General features: G+C 39.5%; 1 protein-coding gene across 2 annotated transcripts; it reads left to right on the plus strand.

Annotated features, from left to right (window-relative positions):
* Nucleotides 1-1,121: 1,121 nt before the first annotated feature.
* Nucleotides 1,122-5,499, plus strand: LOC310720557 (zona pellucida sperm-binding protein 3). 2 transcript variants are annotated; one of them, XM_083531213.1, is made up of 10 exons: nt 1,122-1,226; nt 1,374-1,549; nt 2,084-2,181; nt 2,270-2,337; nt 3,102-3,285; nt 3,396-3,510; nt 3,588-3,676; nt 4,013-4,098; nt 4,307-4,396; nt 5,329-5,499. In XM_083531213.1, the coding sequence occupies exons 1-10, from the start codon at nt 1,151-1,153 to the stop codon at nt 5,481-5,483; spliced, it is 1,137 nt and encodes a 378-aa protein (XP_083387339.1). In that variant the 5' UTR covers nt 1,122-1,150; the 3' UTR covers nt 5,484-5,499. The 2 variants fall into 2 exon arrangements, with proteins under 2 accessions (XP_083387339.1, XP_083387340.1); XM_083531214.1 differs by having other exon boundaries at nt 3,396-3,501.
* The last annotated feature ends 9,874 nt before the right edge of the window (nt 5,500-15,373 follow it).

Below are 15,373 nucleotides of genomic sequence, written 5' to 3' on the forward strand. Positions count from 1 at the left end.
TAGCTTTGTGCACAGGGGCATTGTCATGCTGGCACAGATTTGGGTCTATTGGTTCAAGAGAAGGGAAAATTGAACGCTACAGCATCCAAAGAGATCATTTACAATGATGTGCCATCAACTCAGGGCAGTAGAGGTTCTGGGTTATTATTCAGAGGTTCAAGGCCAAGCTGCTACTGTTGGCTCTTAACCATATGTGCTGTATCATGGCTGAGCCTGTAATTTGACCCTGATTTTCCTACAAAAATCGCTGGGATATGTGAAAAAAATAATTTTACTGTGCTGTAAAGCAGTGGTCCCCAACCCCCGGCACCGGTCCGTGGGTCAATTGGTACCGGGCTGCACAGAAAGAATACATAAATGACATTATTTTTGTTGTATTTATTATCTGAATCTGAACGATGTATTATTTTGGAAAATGACCTGACTCTCTCTACCACATCTGTCTATGACTCACTCTTGATGCATGTCATGATGCCTCGGTCACATGACCTTACCTCCATCCACTACCTTCTTAAAGGGTCTGCTCCGGCCGCTAACACATAATACATTACCGCTAAATTAAAACCCCCAAGCGAGTGAAATGGACCAAAAACAACACAGTGGATTCACGATTATTATTATATTTAGAAAATACCAGTTTTTGTGGTGGTATCATTTGATTTTGTTGTATTTATCCGCCACACCTTAAAGGCCGGTCCGTGAAAATATTGTCTGACATTACACCGGTCCGTGGCGCAAAAAAGGTCGGGGACTGCTGCTTTAATGTATATGTGATAAATAAAAAGCCTCTTCTTTGTGGGCACAGTTTGGGGAAAAACACATATGGCTGGAGAAGTCAGATATCCCAATACTTTATTGTAATATAAGTATATGTGTAATTCTATACAATTCTTTTGTTTGATTAACACTTCCATTTTAGTGATTTTTACAAATGTTATATTTAAAGAAATGGTGCTGCCCATGATTCTATTTCTGAGCATGTTTCTCAGCTTTCTAACACCTGATTCCACTTTATTATTCAGAACAGATAATTGATTCTCCCTTCCGAGAATGTGATTGGATGACTGAAATAGCTCCGCCTTTATCCCTTTCCTTAAATGCTAAGAATGATTGCTGTAATTAAGCACCTCATGCCACTGTTTCTATAGCAATGGTGGGCATGAAGATGTTGTTAATGCAGGGTGTTTTGGTGATCCTTTTAGTTGCCTCCTCTTTTGGACATAAAGGTAAAGCGATGGACAGAAATCTTTAATCAGTCCATCAAGTGCAAAGTAGATAATTGGGTTTCCACATGAAATCATAGTTGTTTATTTCCAATTGAGTTTGTGATGTTTTAAACATGTAAGACTTTTTTTTTTCCCTCCTAAATCTAGTGATCGACTGTACACCTAATGCGGTCACTATTCAGTGGAGGCCGGCATTAAACTCTGACCAAAAGCTGGACCTTTCCAAAGCTCACCTGGGGACTTGCCCTCCCTCGAGTATATTTATTGACGACGACGTGCTGCTGTTCTCCGTCTGGCTTCATGACTGTGGTTTTAAAGAAGTGGTAATATGCTTGTCGTGTGTTTTAAACGACTAGGTCATTTGAAATTCCTAGTGTGTGTATAGAGTGGGAATAAATCACAGAAACTAGCCATCAATCCACTACAATCATGTTTTCTGAATGAGTTAGAGAGCAGTTCATTTTGAGAATTACGAATGGTATTGATTCATAAAATGATGGCTTGAAAAACTTAGTTGCATTGTTGATTTTGTCAAACAACTAATTCTCCACATACTTAATGCTTGAAGGTATCTAGGATTAGTTCTATAATAAGGTTGAAGATTTTTTACATTACCCATGTAGGAATGCCCACGATGATAGTATTTAACCATTTCTTCAGGTTCCAAAGTCTTAGTTTTCCAGCTATTTTTGTGAAATTCTCACATTTAGATCTTTGACAATTTTTTTTTTTATCTTGTAAGCTCCATCACTAAACACGTCAGAGCTATTACAGTTTGCTCATGTTACCTGGTGGTGTTTCCCTGTTAGGAGCTGTAAAGACTTGTGTATTTTATATTGCTGATGTGTAACTTTCAGGTGAGTGAGGACAGGGTGACCTACACCAACCTGCTGACTTATAACCTGCATGCCAGTCTTCCTCTGATTACTGAGCCTGTGGAGTGTATTTATGATCGGTAAGTGGTTTGTGTTCTTTTAAAAGTTTTGATCGCATGATGTCTGGTGGATATGTGCCGGTTTACTCTTGTGGTGTATGTTCAACAGATATAGCAGTAGTGCTGATGTGAATAATGTAAAACGTGATCTCGTCTTCACTCTGGAGTTGATGAACAGTAGGTTTGGCATTCTTGATTATATTTCATGCAATATATTGTTTAATTTCTTTGTAAATGGCTAAACTTCAAAAAGCTGTGGTTGCCAGTTTGGCTAGAAAAGTTCTCCTGAACATGCCAGTGCAATTTAAAACAATTTACACTTATCTAAGATTAATTCAATTGGATGAGACATTTCTAGACATTTACTCTTTTCCAGTTTTTAGGAGTATAATGTACATAAACATTGGCATTTGGAAATCCCTCATGTTTGCTGCTAGTAAACCGAATCTTGTGGCTCAAAGTACAAGCGAGATTTCTTTCTCGGTATTGGTTTGTATGATCATGTTCTTTAGTGATTTTATATATCTGCAAAGACTATTACAGAATATTTTGTCACTAGTTTTTACTTAAGATGCGCTCATGTCTGGTGTCTATACATTTCTAGATACTAGTTCATAATCTTGTCTTGTATGTATCTAAAGAGGTTGTCGTTATTAGGGTTTTTTTTTTCCTTTGCAATTGTGTACAAACCTGAGTTAGCATAAAGTGGATTTTGGCCTGGTAACAAATTGTAAGAAAAAGCTGCTTGAAGTTGTTTGTTTTTTCCCCCCAATTTGATACTGCCCCTCCATTTTATTTATTTAGCAAAACTGCCTGGTTTTATGTCTATTGCATTTGAAGTAACTTAGTTTCTCACATTGCGTATGTATTTAGCACAGATTCATAACAAAGCTGTGACTGTAGCAATGAAGGTCATGATTTTTTTATTTTTTCCCCTGTAGATGATTTTAATGGGCCTGCTCCATTCACCATGTTCACATTCGACACCAGAATTAACATCCTGGCCAAAGTGCAGCAGCAGGACCTCCTTGCACCTGTGCAGATTTACCTGCAGAGCTGCATGTTGGCAAACACCACGGACCTCACTCAGGCCAGCCAGCTGCATACACTTATTTCTGATGCTGGGTAAACATTATTTTGTCCAATTTCTCATGGGAGATTAATGTGGCTACTGCTAATTAGTTTTTTGATACCTAACTTGCTGACAAATGTTCTATCTGGGCTTTATCTTAAAGCTGCCTTAAAGAAAGCAAAGAAGGAAATGCCAAGTTCTTGCCCAGACGGGATCCTACAGAAATTCGCTTTTATTTCCAACCCTTCAAATTTGCCACTGGAGAGCAAGTGGGAACTGTTCTGTATTTAAACATAAAATGGCTAATTTGGGTTTAAATGTCTTGAGTACATGATCCAAAAATGTACCTTTTCAGGTGTTCCTTCATTGTGACATGGCCACGTTGGATCTTCAGACCTTTAGTGTCACTCAAAAAGCCTGCCAATATTTACAACACCAAAACAGGTAATCTGCACTGTGAATAAATGCTTTTGCTTATTTCCAAAGCAAAGAATACTCAGCACATGCACTTGCTTTATTGGATAGTTGGGTTCTTGACTTCTTAATCACATTTAATTTGGAATTAAGGGGTTACTAAAAGTCTGTAGGGTTCTGCAGAGAATCGTTCTACACAACAAGCTCACGGACCATTTGGAGTTCTAGAGTCGATCTTTTATGAAGTATATTGTTACCTTTTGAGGGTTCCTTGGCTGGTTAATAGTTTCAGCATTCAGAGTTTTACTTTAATAGTGAAATTTAACAATGGTTCCACTAAAAGCTAAATGGACTTTAATGTTGTAGGTGGGAGCTTCTGGATGATCCAGCCCAAAGTGATCTCTGTAGCTGCTGCGACTTCACTTGTATAGACGGCACTAACTCGGAGTCTGGTATTTTTTTTTTTTTTTTTTTTTTAAACGATCGGTGGTGTTGATGGGGATATTGTATCTTTAGTTTAAGGTGTTTGGGTTCTGAATTAATGGTGTATAAGTGTTGGGGATTGGATACTGTGACTTCAGAAGTTTAGGTGGGGCTCCTAAAGTTTCTTCATCTCTGCTTCCCCAATTATGATGACCTCCTGTTTTCTCTTTTCTCAAGGAATATATACACACAGGGTTCTAGGTCCTTTTGCAATGGTTGATTCCCAATCCAGTGCATCAGATGAGTCATTCTGGCCTGCTGAACAAGGTTAGTGTGTCAAGTGAACATTTGAAATTGGCATTCTGTCTTTAGAGGCAGTGGTGTTTTGTGACTTGGGATTAGTGGTGTATCAGTGATTGGGTCAGTGGTGGACAGTAGCGAAGTAAATGTAATTCATTATTGTATTTAAATAGCTTTTTTGCATATGTACTTTACTGAAGTATTTGCATTTAGGGAGACTAACTACACTACATTTCAAAGTCAAATATCTTACTTTTTAAACTACATTTTTTGCAAAAATCAGTGGGGTGACTAAAAATGCACCTAATCAAGCACTCAGCAAGTCACCAATCAGGGTAGCGCATGCTCTGTTTTTGGACTTGTTTTGATTGCCCCTTGGTGGCATCTACTTTTCAGGAACCTGCAGTTTAGTCAGTTTAACAGCAAGTAGAACATTGAGTGTAATGAACGATGGAAGAAACTCCTGACACGAACTTGCCATAATCTGTGGCCTTATTTGTGCAATTTTTCTGAAATAGTTGTGAAGGTTTTTGAGTTTATTTTAATAGTGATTCCTGTTTGTATCATTCTGTTGTAAGACTAACAGTGCGAAAAGTAACATTTCATTTAAACGGAGTTAATTGAACAAGCGTCTTGTGATCAATTGTAATCGGAACATTATAGCCATAATATATCGCAGCACTTTGGATACTTGAGTAACTTTAAAGGCAAATACTTTTTGTATTTTTTACTCAAGTGAAAGTTTAATGGGCGCACACTTACTGGAGTAAACAAGTGTATCTCTAAATCAACAAGTACGTGTTTTGTTCCTTGTCCGCCCGTTTTGCTTCGCCTTTAGTTGTGGCTCCTTCCCCTTTACCATACCCTCAATGTTTACAGTCTCGTTTTGTGTATTTCAAGTGACCATTTGAAAATTAAAATGCCATGTGACTTACTCACTTACTGTTGTGTGTTTTTAGAACTAGGAGGAGTTCCCATATGGGTTGTTGCACTTACTGTTTGCCTGGTGTTGATCTTGATGGCTGGAGCCATTGCAACAAGCTACTACCTGTGTTTTTGGAGGGGTGGAAGGATGGGATACCGGCCGAGTCGAGAACTTCTCAATAAATATTAAGCTTCTTGATTTAAAAGGTTTCTGACTAGTCCTTTTGTCAAGTCAAGTTTATTTGTATAGCGCTTTTCACAACAGACATTGTCTCAAAGCAGCTTTACAGAAAACTTGACTTGACTTGATGTGATTTGTTTTGAGGTGATGGGTCACCAGTAGATTGGAAGGTGTATGGTTCTTGCTACTGCTCATGATTCAGCCTCTAAGCCAGATATAAAAAGCCTCATTAATTATTCATGCTGGTGTAATGTTAGGGCAACCCATGTTTACAGTGAGGCTCCTGAACATGATACACTGCAGTCAGTGTCATGCTGAATCCACAAGGGGGCTCTACCAGCACTGTCGATCTCACTCATGCTTCTGGCTGGCTGAGAATCTGCAGGAACAGTTCAGGCAGCCAGCATAAACATGAGCTGGCAGCCCTCCATTCTCTGGGGACGATCACGGCTGAATTTCTCAGCAGAAGGGTGTGCAAGGGGAAAGACAAAGCACAATGAAACGAGGAAGATTTAGGAGTGAATAATTCGATCAAGCATGCCTTTTTAGTTTCCCTTTTAGATGAGTGTGAACATGGAGGGCAAAATGAGCTGTTTTTAACACTTGCTTTCTTTCAGGCTCAACCACTCGTACCAGGTTTCCAGAAAAGACACGTTGTTACGAACCCACCCAACCACGTTAATGCATATTTTAATCTGGCTTTGTGCTGTGTAATTGGAGAATCTAGATCAAGCTCTTCCACTTTCTAGTGATTAGTTCAAGATCAATAAACAATTCATGCATTAATTCAAACTCTTGAAATTTTTCAACACCAACATTCCTTCTCTTATGCTCTGTTCTCTCCCACCCTCCTCCACCCTGTCTTGCTTTAGGGCTGCCTCCGTGGCCTCATTAGAATAATGGGAATGCTGCTGCGATGGGCAGGTCGGTGGGGAGAGCTAGCAGGAGAGAGAGTAATGTTTTAATTCGCCCGCACGAGTGTCGGGCTCCGGCTGCATCCAAACATTTATTATGAGGCTCCCTTGAGCAATATCACGTCGCATTAGGAAGCCTGAGGAGACAAAGAGCTGATGAATTGAATTAATCTGCGGCGCTCGGTGATAGATGGGCCTGTTCAGCCAGGCTGGGAGAATGGCCACATTGTTCATCTTTCACTTCAATGGCCACAGAGCCACTTTGATTTGAGCCGTGTATTGAAGTCCACAAGTGGGCAAGGAGGGGTCTCTTCACACTCATGCTTTAAACGTGGCCATGGTGGATTTACACTTTTATTAGTGGACTCCAACATAAACTTCTAGGATGGATATTTTCAGCTAACATTTTTATTTTTTTTACGTTCCCTAAGTTCATTTTTCTATTTTTAACCTTTTCAACAGTCAACCAAATAGTGTTAAAGAATTCATTTACCCATCTATGAAACCTTCTTTATCTAATCTTCATCTACCACATGTTGAGTGGATGTGTCATTGCCACAAGCAAGAATCTCGACATGTTTGCTTTTTGTTATAATCGAACCTGCTACGGTGAAATGAAAGTCCAAGGGCAGTTGTTGAACTGTCAATTAGTACTCTAGATACATGGTGCAAATTCAAACACAGCCGAATGTGCATCGACGGTAAACGTGTTTGTGTGAGATTGACTTCTTAGAAGATGGACGTCTTGATAAAGCTGAACTTCGGTGTTGGTCAATAAAAGAACAATTCCAGATGTTTTGACGCAGGATCGGAAAGTCTTCCCTTTGAAAATATAGCGCTGGTGCATTTCCAAGAAAATGTATATATTTTTTGTATGTATTATGTTTTCAAATCCAACATCTGCCCCTATAGTACCATTATAATGGAGGCTGAAATAAACAGGTTTTCAGTTTTATTTTCTCAGTAAAACTGAATACATGTTCATTCTTGTTTGTAGTAAACACACACACACACACTAATACTATGATAAGTAGGGTAGTCTTAAAGTACTTCCTTATGGTGACCCTGAGACGATAAAATGTATCAATGATGAATAAGTGCATGATCTATAAACAGTACTTTGTGGTTATTCAGGCACTGCGGACATAAGCCTCACCTTTGCATTCCTTGTATTTGGTTTGCCGTGCAGGGAAAAGAATTCTGCGGTCAGTAGGGAAGAAGAAAAAGAGGTTATCTCGAAGGCAGTAACTTAAGGAGGTTAATTTATTGGGGTCAGTTTCTGGCTCAGGCCAGTCGGCTTGCCTAATGGGCAACGCTGCGCTGCCCTTACAAATGCACTACAAGTCCAAATTGATTTTTTATGTCTGATAAAGTAAAAAATAATGATTTACTAGAACACTGGAGAGATTTGCTGCAAGTTCATTGTTGCATTAATTTAAAAAAAATTTTTTCCCCCCCAATTATTGGCTATGGCTCTGTAGTTTACCAAGGGGAGGAAAATATACTTGTGCATGCATTAACATTTGGCATATTATAAATACTATAATACTATAAATAGTTTAAATAGAAATCTGATGGCTCTAAACTACTGAACTTTACGCTACACCTTTTAGAACACTTGTTTTACTGTCTGCAAACCTCCTGAAGTTCTTTTATACTCTGTATATTCTTTGTTATCTCTATATAATACAATTTGAAGTATATATCCTGGGGTCAGCCATGATAGTGTCCCTAAAGCACAGACACTAAAGCGCTTTGCTTAAGAGCCAATGAATGGCAGTTTGGTGTTACTGGGATTTGAACCCTTGACCTTCTCCTCAGTAACCCAGAAGCCTTTAATACTGAACTGCCACATCCCTCTTAGAGTGCAGTTAATTAAGTAATTTCCACTTTTGGTTCAAAGTTTTAGTTTTTTGTACAGATAAATGTTGCTACAAACCCTAGAAATCCAGAGAGATGTGTTGAAAAGTACCTTGGTTATATATATAATGGCCAAATATAAAAATGTATGGCTAAATGATAAATTCAGTAGGATATTCCTTTCCAAGTGTACAAAAACAAATCAGTCATATTAAGCTTCATTATTCTTTTAGAAAACAACATTATTTATGTGGCTTGGACAGCCTGTCATGAAAGCCAACTATGAATGACTTGACTGATGCTTTTCATTTGGTCAAAATGGTGAGGGGTGAAAAAAAAGCTGTTTTTAGGAGAAGACAAATGTTTGACATATTGTTTTCTGGTGAAGTGGCCCAACGCGAACGCATCAAGGCATGTGGCAGATTCGGAGCAGAACGCCAGCAGCAGTGTGTGAGGCCTGAACGAAAGGCGTTTGCCTTCTGAGATGCACTTGCTGGCGACGTCTAAACAGATGAGCGCTAAACTGTAATCCGCAGAGTGCAACCGATGCCAAACCTCATCTTGAGCATTTAACAAATTCTTTTTATTTTATTTTATGTAATTAAAGTGCACTCTGGGCTGAGCAGAAACAAAACAAGATTCGGTGGTATTGATGAGGAATGCTGGAAAGTACAAAAGAATTTTAACAGTCACCATATGTTGGAAATAACAACAGATCAGGGGAAATCTATTGGGCATGGCAGGCTTCCTGCAGCATGCAAGGACCTTGGCAGGGTTATTGCATTCTTAAAAAAAAACAAAAAAAAAAAAACAGACGTACGGAATTAATCAGGAGCTCGTTTGTAAAGGAGTAAAGACGCCGAAATTCATCATCCATAAAAAAAATCTAAAAAATCGGGGAGCAGAATAGAAATTTCTCATAATCATACAAAATTTATGGCATCCTTAGTGGAGGAAGTTCAGATCCTCAGGGAGTAAGCGCAGCTAAAGTGTTTGTAAAAAAGCTCAAAAGTAGAACGTTCTTCCGGTTATTTGGCGAAAGCTGAAATCTTGTTCAGACTTGTTTTGTGGACGTTCAAACACTAGGGGTTTAAACACTTTAGGACTAATAAATCACTAATCACTATTGGAGTGCTGTATTAACTGGACAGTATGAATTTTATTACTTAGGTAGCTAAGATGTGCAGATAGACAGCAACCAATCGTTTTACTGTATTATTTTGCAGACAATGTACAAAAATAACATGAAATAATTGATAAGGATTAATTGAAGTATAATATTGTTCTGAATGACAAAAAATTGTTCTGTGGACGGAAACTTCTTGGTGCAGGGAAAGTTGGAGACTTATTCTGGGCGAAAAGAATACTGAATTAACATGGCTACCATTCCATACTTCAACACCATGCAATTCCATCTGGACAGCAACAACTGGAATCAACTTCACCATACAACAAGACCTGAAACGTACTTAAGTCAAGTGCTGTAAGCGTTATTTAAAGAGCAGACAGTCGACTGGAGTGATATCTATCATGGAACGTTCTGCCCACTCACTGCACCTAAATCCTATTGAACTGCTCTGGGAATGAACTGGATCGCAAAGTTAGAAATAAATCAGCTGAATGTTTGGAAAAATTAACTGTTTAGATGCCAAAAGTGTGTAAAGATGTTATTTGAAGGATTTTCACTGAAAATGGTTCATTGAAAAAAGTTTTTGTACACACACACACACACACACACACACACACACACACACACACATATACACATATATATCAGATCTATTGCAGTAACTGTAGTTTTGTAATGGCCTCGAAAATAAAAATAAAAAATTAAGGGAATGTTTGAAAAGTGCTTAAAGAAATAAAAAAAAAATAAAAAAAAAAGAAACACAAATACATAATGTTGTACATGTTTATTGGAAAAACTATACAAAGTTTCTTTAAATTATAAAATGTTTTACTTTTTTTGTTACTGGGAAACAAATGCCAACACATTATTTTTCGCAACAAATAGCTTTTGTCAATGGCATAAAAACGGATTCCTTTACAACTCTTTCAAATGATCAGGATCTAATGATCGTATGGTATGTACAGTATGGTCTGACACCTAAATGATCCATTGCATTCCTGTTAATAGTTAAATAATTATTTCAGGTACAACATTTTTCAATTCTCAATCAGCAGCTGGGAATAATACCACTAAATGTGCATAGCTGTGATCTTGCATCACATATCCACAGCCTCCCAAACACCCCCACCCCCACCTAAGCACCCCACCCACTCCTCTTCCATTCTCAGTGCGTTTATTTTGGCTAAGGCAATGATAGCGTGGTTTTTTTAGCCAGCACCGTGCCATTGCGAAGTGGCTTGTGAGTGGCTCTCGTGCCGTCCGGAGTGCTATAATTTTCCCAGGCTGGATGATGGATGAGCCGGTGTCAGGCTCGGTTCATTATAATGCATGCCATCTATTCTTCTCCCAGACAGGCTCTTCTCCAGGAAATGCCATAGTGGAAAAAAGAGAGAGGGAGAGAAGAAGAGAAAGAGAGAGGGAGCAGAATGTGATTATTTTGTGATTGTTCTTATGGACTGAGCTTATGAAAAGTAGAGGCATTTTTCTTTCCAGATAACAAGTTTGCGTTATGCACTCCCTGGAGTGCTTTCAGGCCCAGCTGGTCATTTCATACTGGAATTTTGTTCGGGCGATTTGCAATAGTCAAAAGCGTCAGCCTTGGAAAAGGAGTTGTAAAAAACAATCTTTGGAGGGATATCAGTTGTTGTCATTGCTGCTATCATCAGAGAAGCCTAATTAGTTTAGGATAATACACAAGTGCGACCCTGCTTTTTAAAGTTGTTCTCATATAAAGGGAAATTTGATATCTCTTGCCACTGTATTTCTGCTTCAATTATGATGAAAACTTGACCAATTATGAATGTTACACAGATGGGTCATCCTTTTCTCCTTAATAGACCTTTGTTTCATTGGTAGTCACTAATAGAGAATCTACTGCTAGCGAGACTTACCTATGGTGGTCTGTAGGATGGTTTTGGAGGTGAAGAAGTAAAGGAGAGTGAGGACTGAAAGAAGAATAAGATGGTGGAAACTAAAGAAGGAAGACTGTAGTGTGAGATTCAGGGAAGAGGTCAGACAGGGGCTTGTGGTGGTGAAGAGGTGCTGGATGATTGGGCAAATACTGCAGAAGTGATAAGGGCAAGAAAGGTATTTGGTGTGACATCTGGAAAGAAAAAGGCAGCAGTTAAAGAGGGATGTGGGTAAAGCAAATAAAAAAGCATATGAGGAGCTGTAGGAGAAGTTGAAAACTAAGGAAGGAGAAAAGGATTTGTAGCGATTTGCCAGGCAGAGGGATCGAGCTGGGAAGGATGTGCTACAAGTTAAAGCAATAAAGGATGGAGACGGAAATGTGTTGACTAGTGAGAAGAGTGTGTTGAGAAGATGAAGCAGCTGATGAATTAGGAAAATTAGAGAAAGAGAGAGAAGGTTGGATGAGGTGCAGATGGTGAAGATGGAAGTGGATAGGATCTGTTAGGAGGAAGTAAAAGCAGCTATTTAAAGGATGAAGATTGGAAAGTCGATTGGCCCAGATGACATACCAGTAGTGTGAAGATGTTTAAAAGAGATGACAGTGGAGCTTTTTAACCAGATTGTTAACCAGATTTTTAACCAACAAAATTCTGGATGTGAGAGGATGCCTAAAGAATGGAGAAGGAGTGTGCTGGTTTTTATGAAAAAGGGAGATGTGCGGACCTGCAGTAACTACAGGTCAATAAAGTTGATCAGTAACAAAGTGAAGTTATGGGAAAGAGTAGTGGAAGCCAGGCTGAGAGAAGAGGTGACCATCTGTAAGCAACAGTATGGTTTCATGCTGAGGAAGAGCAGCACAGATGCATTATTTGCTTTGAGAATGTTGATAGAGAAGTATAGAGAAGGTCAGAAGGCGTTGCATTGTGTGCTTGTGGATTAAGATAAAGCGTACGACAGAGTGGAGAGAGGAGTTGTGGTATTGTATGAGGAAGTCAGGTGTGGCATAGAAGTAACTGAGGGTGGTGCAGGACATGTATGAGGACAGTGTGACAGCAGTGAAGTGTGCAGTAGGAACGACAGACTGGTTCAAGGTGGAGGTTGGACTGCATCAAGGATCGGCTCTGAGCGCTTTCCTGTTTGCAGTGGTGATGGACAAGTTGACGGACGAGGTCAGACAGGAGTCTCCGTGGACTATGATGTTTGCGGATGAAATTGTGATTTGTGGTGAGAGTAGTGAGCAGGTAGAGAAGAGCCTGGAGAGTTGGATGTATGTGCTGGATAGAAGGGAAATGAAAGTCAGTAGGAGTAAGACAGAGTACATGTTTGTGAATAAGAGGGAGGGCAGTGGAGTGGTGTGGTTGCAGGGAGAAGAGTTGGAGAAGGTGCAGAAGTTTAGGTACCTGGGGTCAACAATGCAAAGTAATAGGGAGTGTGTTAGATAACTAAAGAAAAGAGTGCAGGCAGGGTGGAGTGGGTGAAAAAGAGTGACAGGAGTGATTTGTGATAGAAGAGTATCTGCGAGAGTGAAAGGGAAAGTTTATAGGACTGTGGTGAGACCTGCAATATTGAATGGTTTAAAAACAGTGACATTGAGTAAAAGACAGGAGGCGGAGCTGGAGGTAGCAGAGTGGAAGATTTTGAGGTTTTCGTTGGGAGTGACGACGATGGACAGAATTAGAAACGAGTTTATTAGTGGAACAGCGCATGTAGGATGTTTTGGGGGCAAAGTGAGGGAGGTCCAAATGAGATGGTTTGGACATGTGCAGAGGAGGGACATGGGGTATATCGGTATAAGAATGCTGAGGATGAAGCTGCCAGGAAGTAGGAAAAGAAGAATACCAAAGAGGAGGTTTATGGATGTGGTAAGGGAAGACATGCAGGTGGTTGGGTTAAAAGAGGCAGATGTAGAGGACAAGTGGTATGGAGACGGTTGATCCGCTGTGGCGACCCCTAATGGGAGCAGCCGAAAAAAGAAGATAAAGGTATAAAACACTTGACATATTACATATCAAAAAGTATAAAAAAAGTTTAGAGATTGGCTCTGTTTACAAGAATGTACTTTATTTATTTACAACTTCAAAATAGTCCCCTTGCACAGCAACACAGTGCTCCCAGTGTTCCTGCCACTTCTGGAATATGTCCTGGAAGCGTGTCAATGACCCTCAGTAACTATTCGTGCTAGATCAAAAGGGCACCCTTTGAGCTGGATCTTCATGTTCGCGTTGAGGGCGAAGTCCGCAGGAGTGAGTAGGGTGGGTGCTGAAATGAAACTCACGTGTGAAGAGAGCTCAGTGACAGGTTGCATACGTGGTCAGAATAGCAGACGTGGTAACGCACGTGGTCAGAATAGCACCAGTTCCACAGCTCCCGATGTACACAGGATGATGTCTTTTGGCACACTGACTTATAAAGGTTGGTGCTCCCTGTGATACTTTTTTGGTATAGACGTGTACAAAAAGCTTGTGAATAAAATGCATAACTAATAGTGGGAATTAGGTTCTATTCTGTATAACCAAACTTCTTTTTTTTACCCAGTTATCACCAAGTTTATCATTTCCCAAAATGTTTTGCTTCATCAGGTCATAGAAACTGGTTTCAGCCAAGGTTCCAGAGGATTCTAGTGAACTCCAAGTGTTTATACTTGTGGTCAGAAGAAATCTTAGATTAAGTATAAAAATAGATTGTAGTTTCTAAATGTAAATCTAGTGCTTCGGCAATGAGGTCAAACTTGGCTGTGGTAAAGAAAAAGCTAAACAGGTCGATATTTCCTATTTATTTAGCGTTAAGAAACAATTGATAGCAACAATTCGCTTCCATTTGCCACCATAATCGTGAGTGAACCCGACTACAGATTCCCTAAAGTCATTTTCATTATTTAAAAACCCCCAATCCAGCAATCCATGAGGAAATAATTGCTAATGCTGGCTTTATGATTGATCTGACACCGCCGTCGACTTTTTCCTGTAATTTATCAAAGACGATAAGGCTCCGTCAGAAGGATTTACACAGTAAGACACCGAACAAACAAAGCTGCAGTGCTGTTTAAGTAAGACCTTTCCAGGCCTCGAGGACATATTGAACAAGGTGAAGAAACTCCAGATGAATTCTGCCGTGTTGCTACAAAGACCTGATCAATAAATGCTGGGCTCAGCTCTTGCCAAGTCTGATACATATCTCTTCCATCTCCCTTTCCTCTCGGTTCTACTCTCTCAGTATCCTCCCAGCTATAAGAAGCGGCTCGAAGCCAAAAGCCACTTCACTCAGAAAGGGTTATCAGATACAGCAGGGGTTTACAACGCTTGCCAAAATAACCATAATTTGGCAAATTGAATACCGCTCACTGCATCGATCCCTCAGCCCGATGTTTAGTGTTTTCCTTTCGGATCTGGTGCGGCTTGACTGGATTTTCACCCCATTTTACTTGCAGCGGTTCATGCAGTAACAAAGCCTCTCGTTATCTACTGAGTTATGATATCTATATATTCACTTATTGGATTATGATTGCCATTTTTGTTACAGATAAGATAAAGAGAAGTAATTGAAAATGGTTCTATCGTTCGCGTTTAATATTGCACATGGTGGTTGGCAGCGTACTTTAAAATTTGCTCGACTGTAATTACTCACACTATCACTCATGAATTATGGGATCTGCCCAGTGCTCTCTATTACTTTTTGAAAGCCATATATTAGAGTGACTGTGGCCTAATTTATTATTCTTTATTCTCTGTCATTCGGTTTTCTTTTTCATAATGTAGCACAATGTAATCCTGAGAACATATAATATACGGATTCTAATGCAAGTGCCAGAATAAATATTATCCTTCAATAAAACGATGTTTTGTACATTTGCAGCGGTTTATTTAATCGAACATGACTTGGTTTCAGAATTATTGGCACCCTCTGCATTAAATATTTACTACAGCCTCAACAGCACCTATTGCTATTGATCCTAAATCGGATGTCGAAGATCTTGCTACACCCTTTCTTGCACAAGAGCTTTTTTATATTTTAGGTCATGTTTTTGGGCATGTGTTTCGTTTTTATGCTCCTGTTTACAGTCTATTAAAAATGTTGATAAAGATCAC

The sequence above is a fragment of the Silurus aristotelis genome (assembly GCF_946808225.1).
Source record: "Silurus aristotelis genome assembly, chromosome: 26".
NCBI lineage: Eukaryota > Metazoa > Chordata > Actinopteri > Siluriformes > Siluridae > Silurus > Silurus aristotelis.

Bases quoted from the DNA above. Each gene is read 5' to 3' on its own strand.
- LOC310720557 (XM_083531213.1), top strand. From the start codon at position 1,151: ATGGTGGGCATGAAGATGTTGTTAATGCAGGGTGTTTTGGTGATCCTT. The intron at 3,286-3,395 runs GTAAACATTATT...TTTATCTTAAAG, and splicing joins ACACTTATTTCTGATGCTGG to CTGCCTTAAAGAAAGCAAAG. The intron at 3,677-4,012 runs GTAATCTGCACT...TTAATGTTGTAG, and splicing joins TATTTACAACACCAAAACAG to GTGGGAGCTTCTGGATGATC.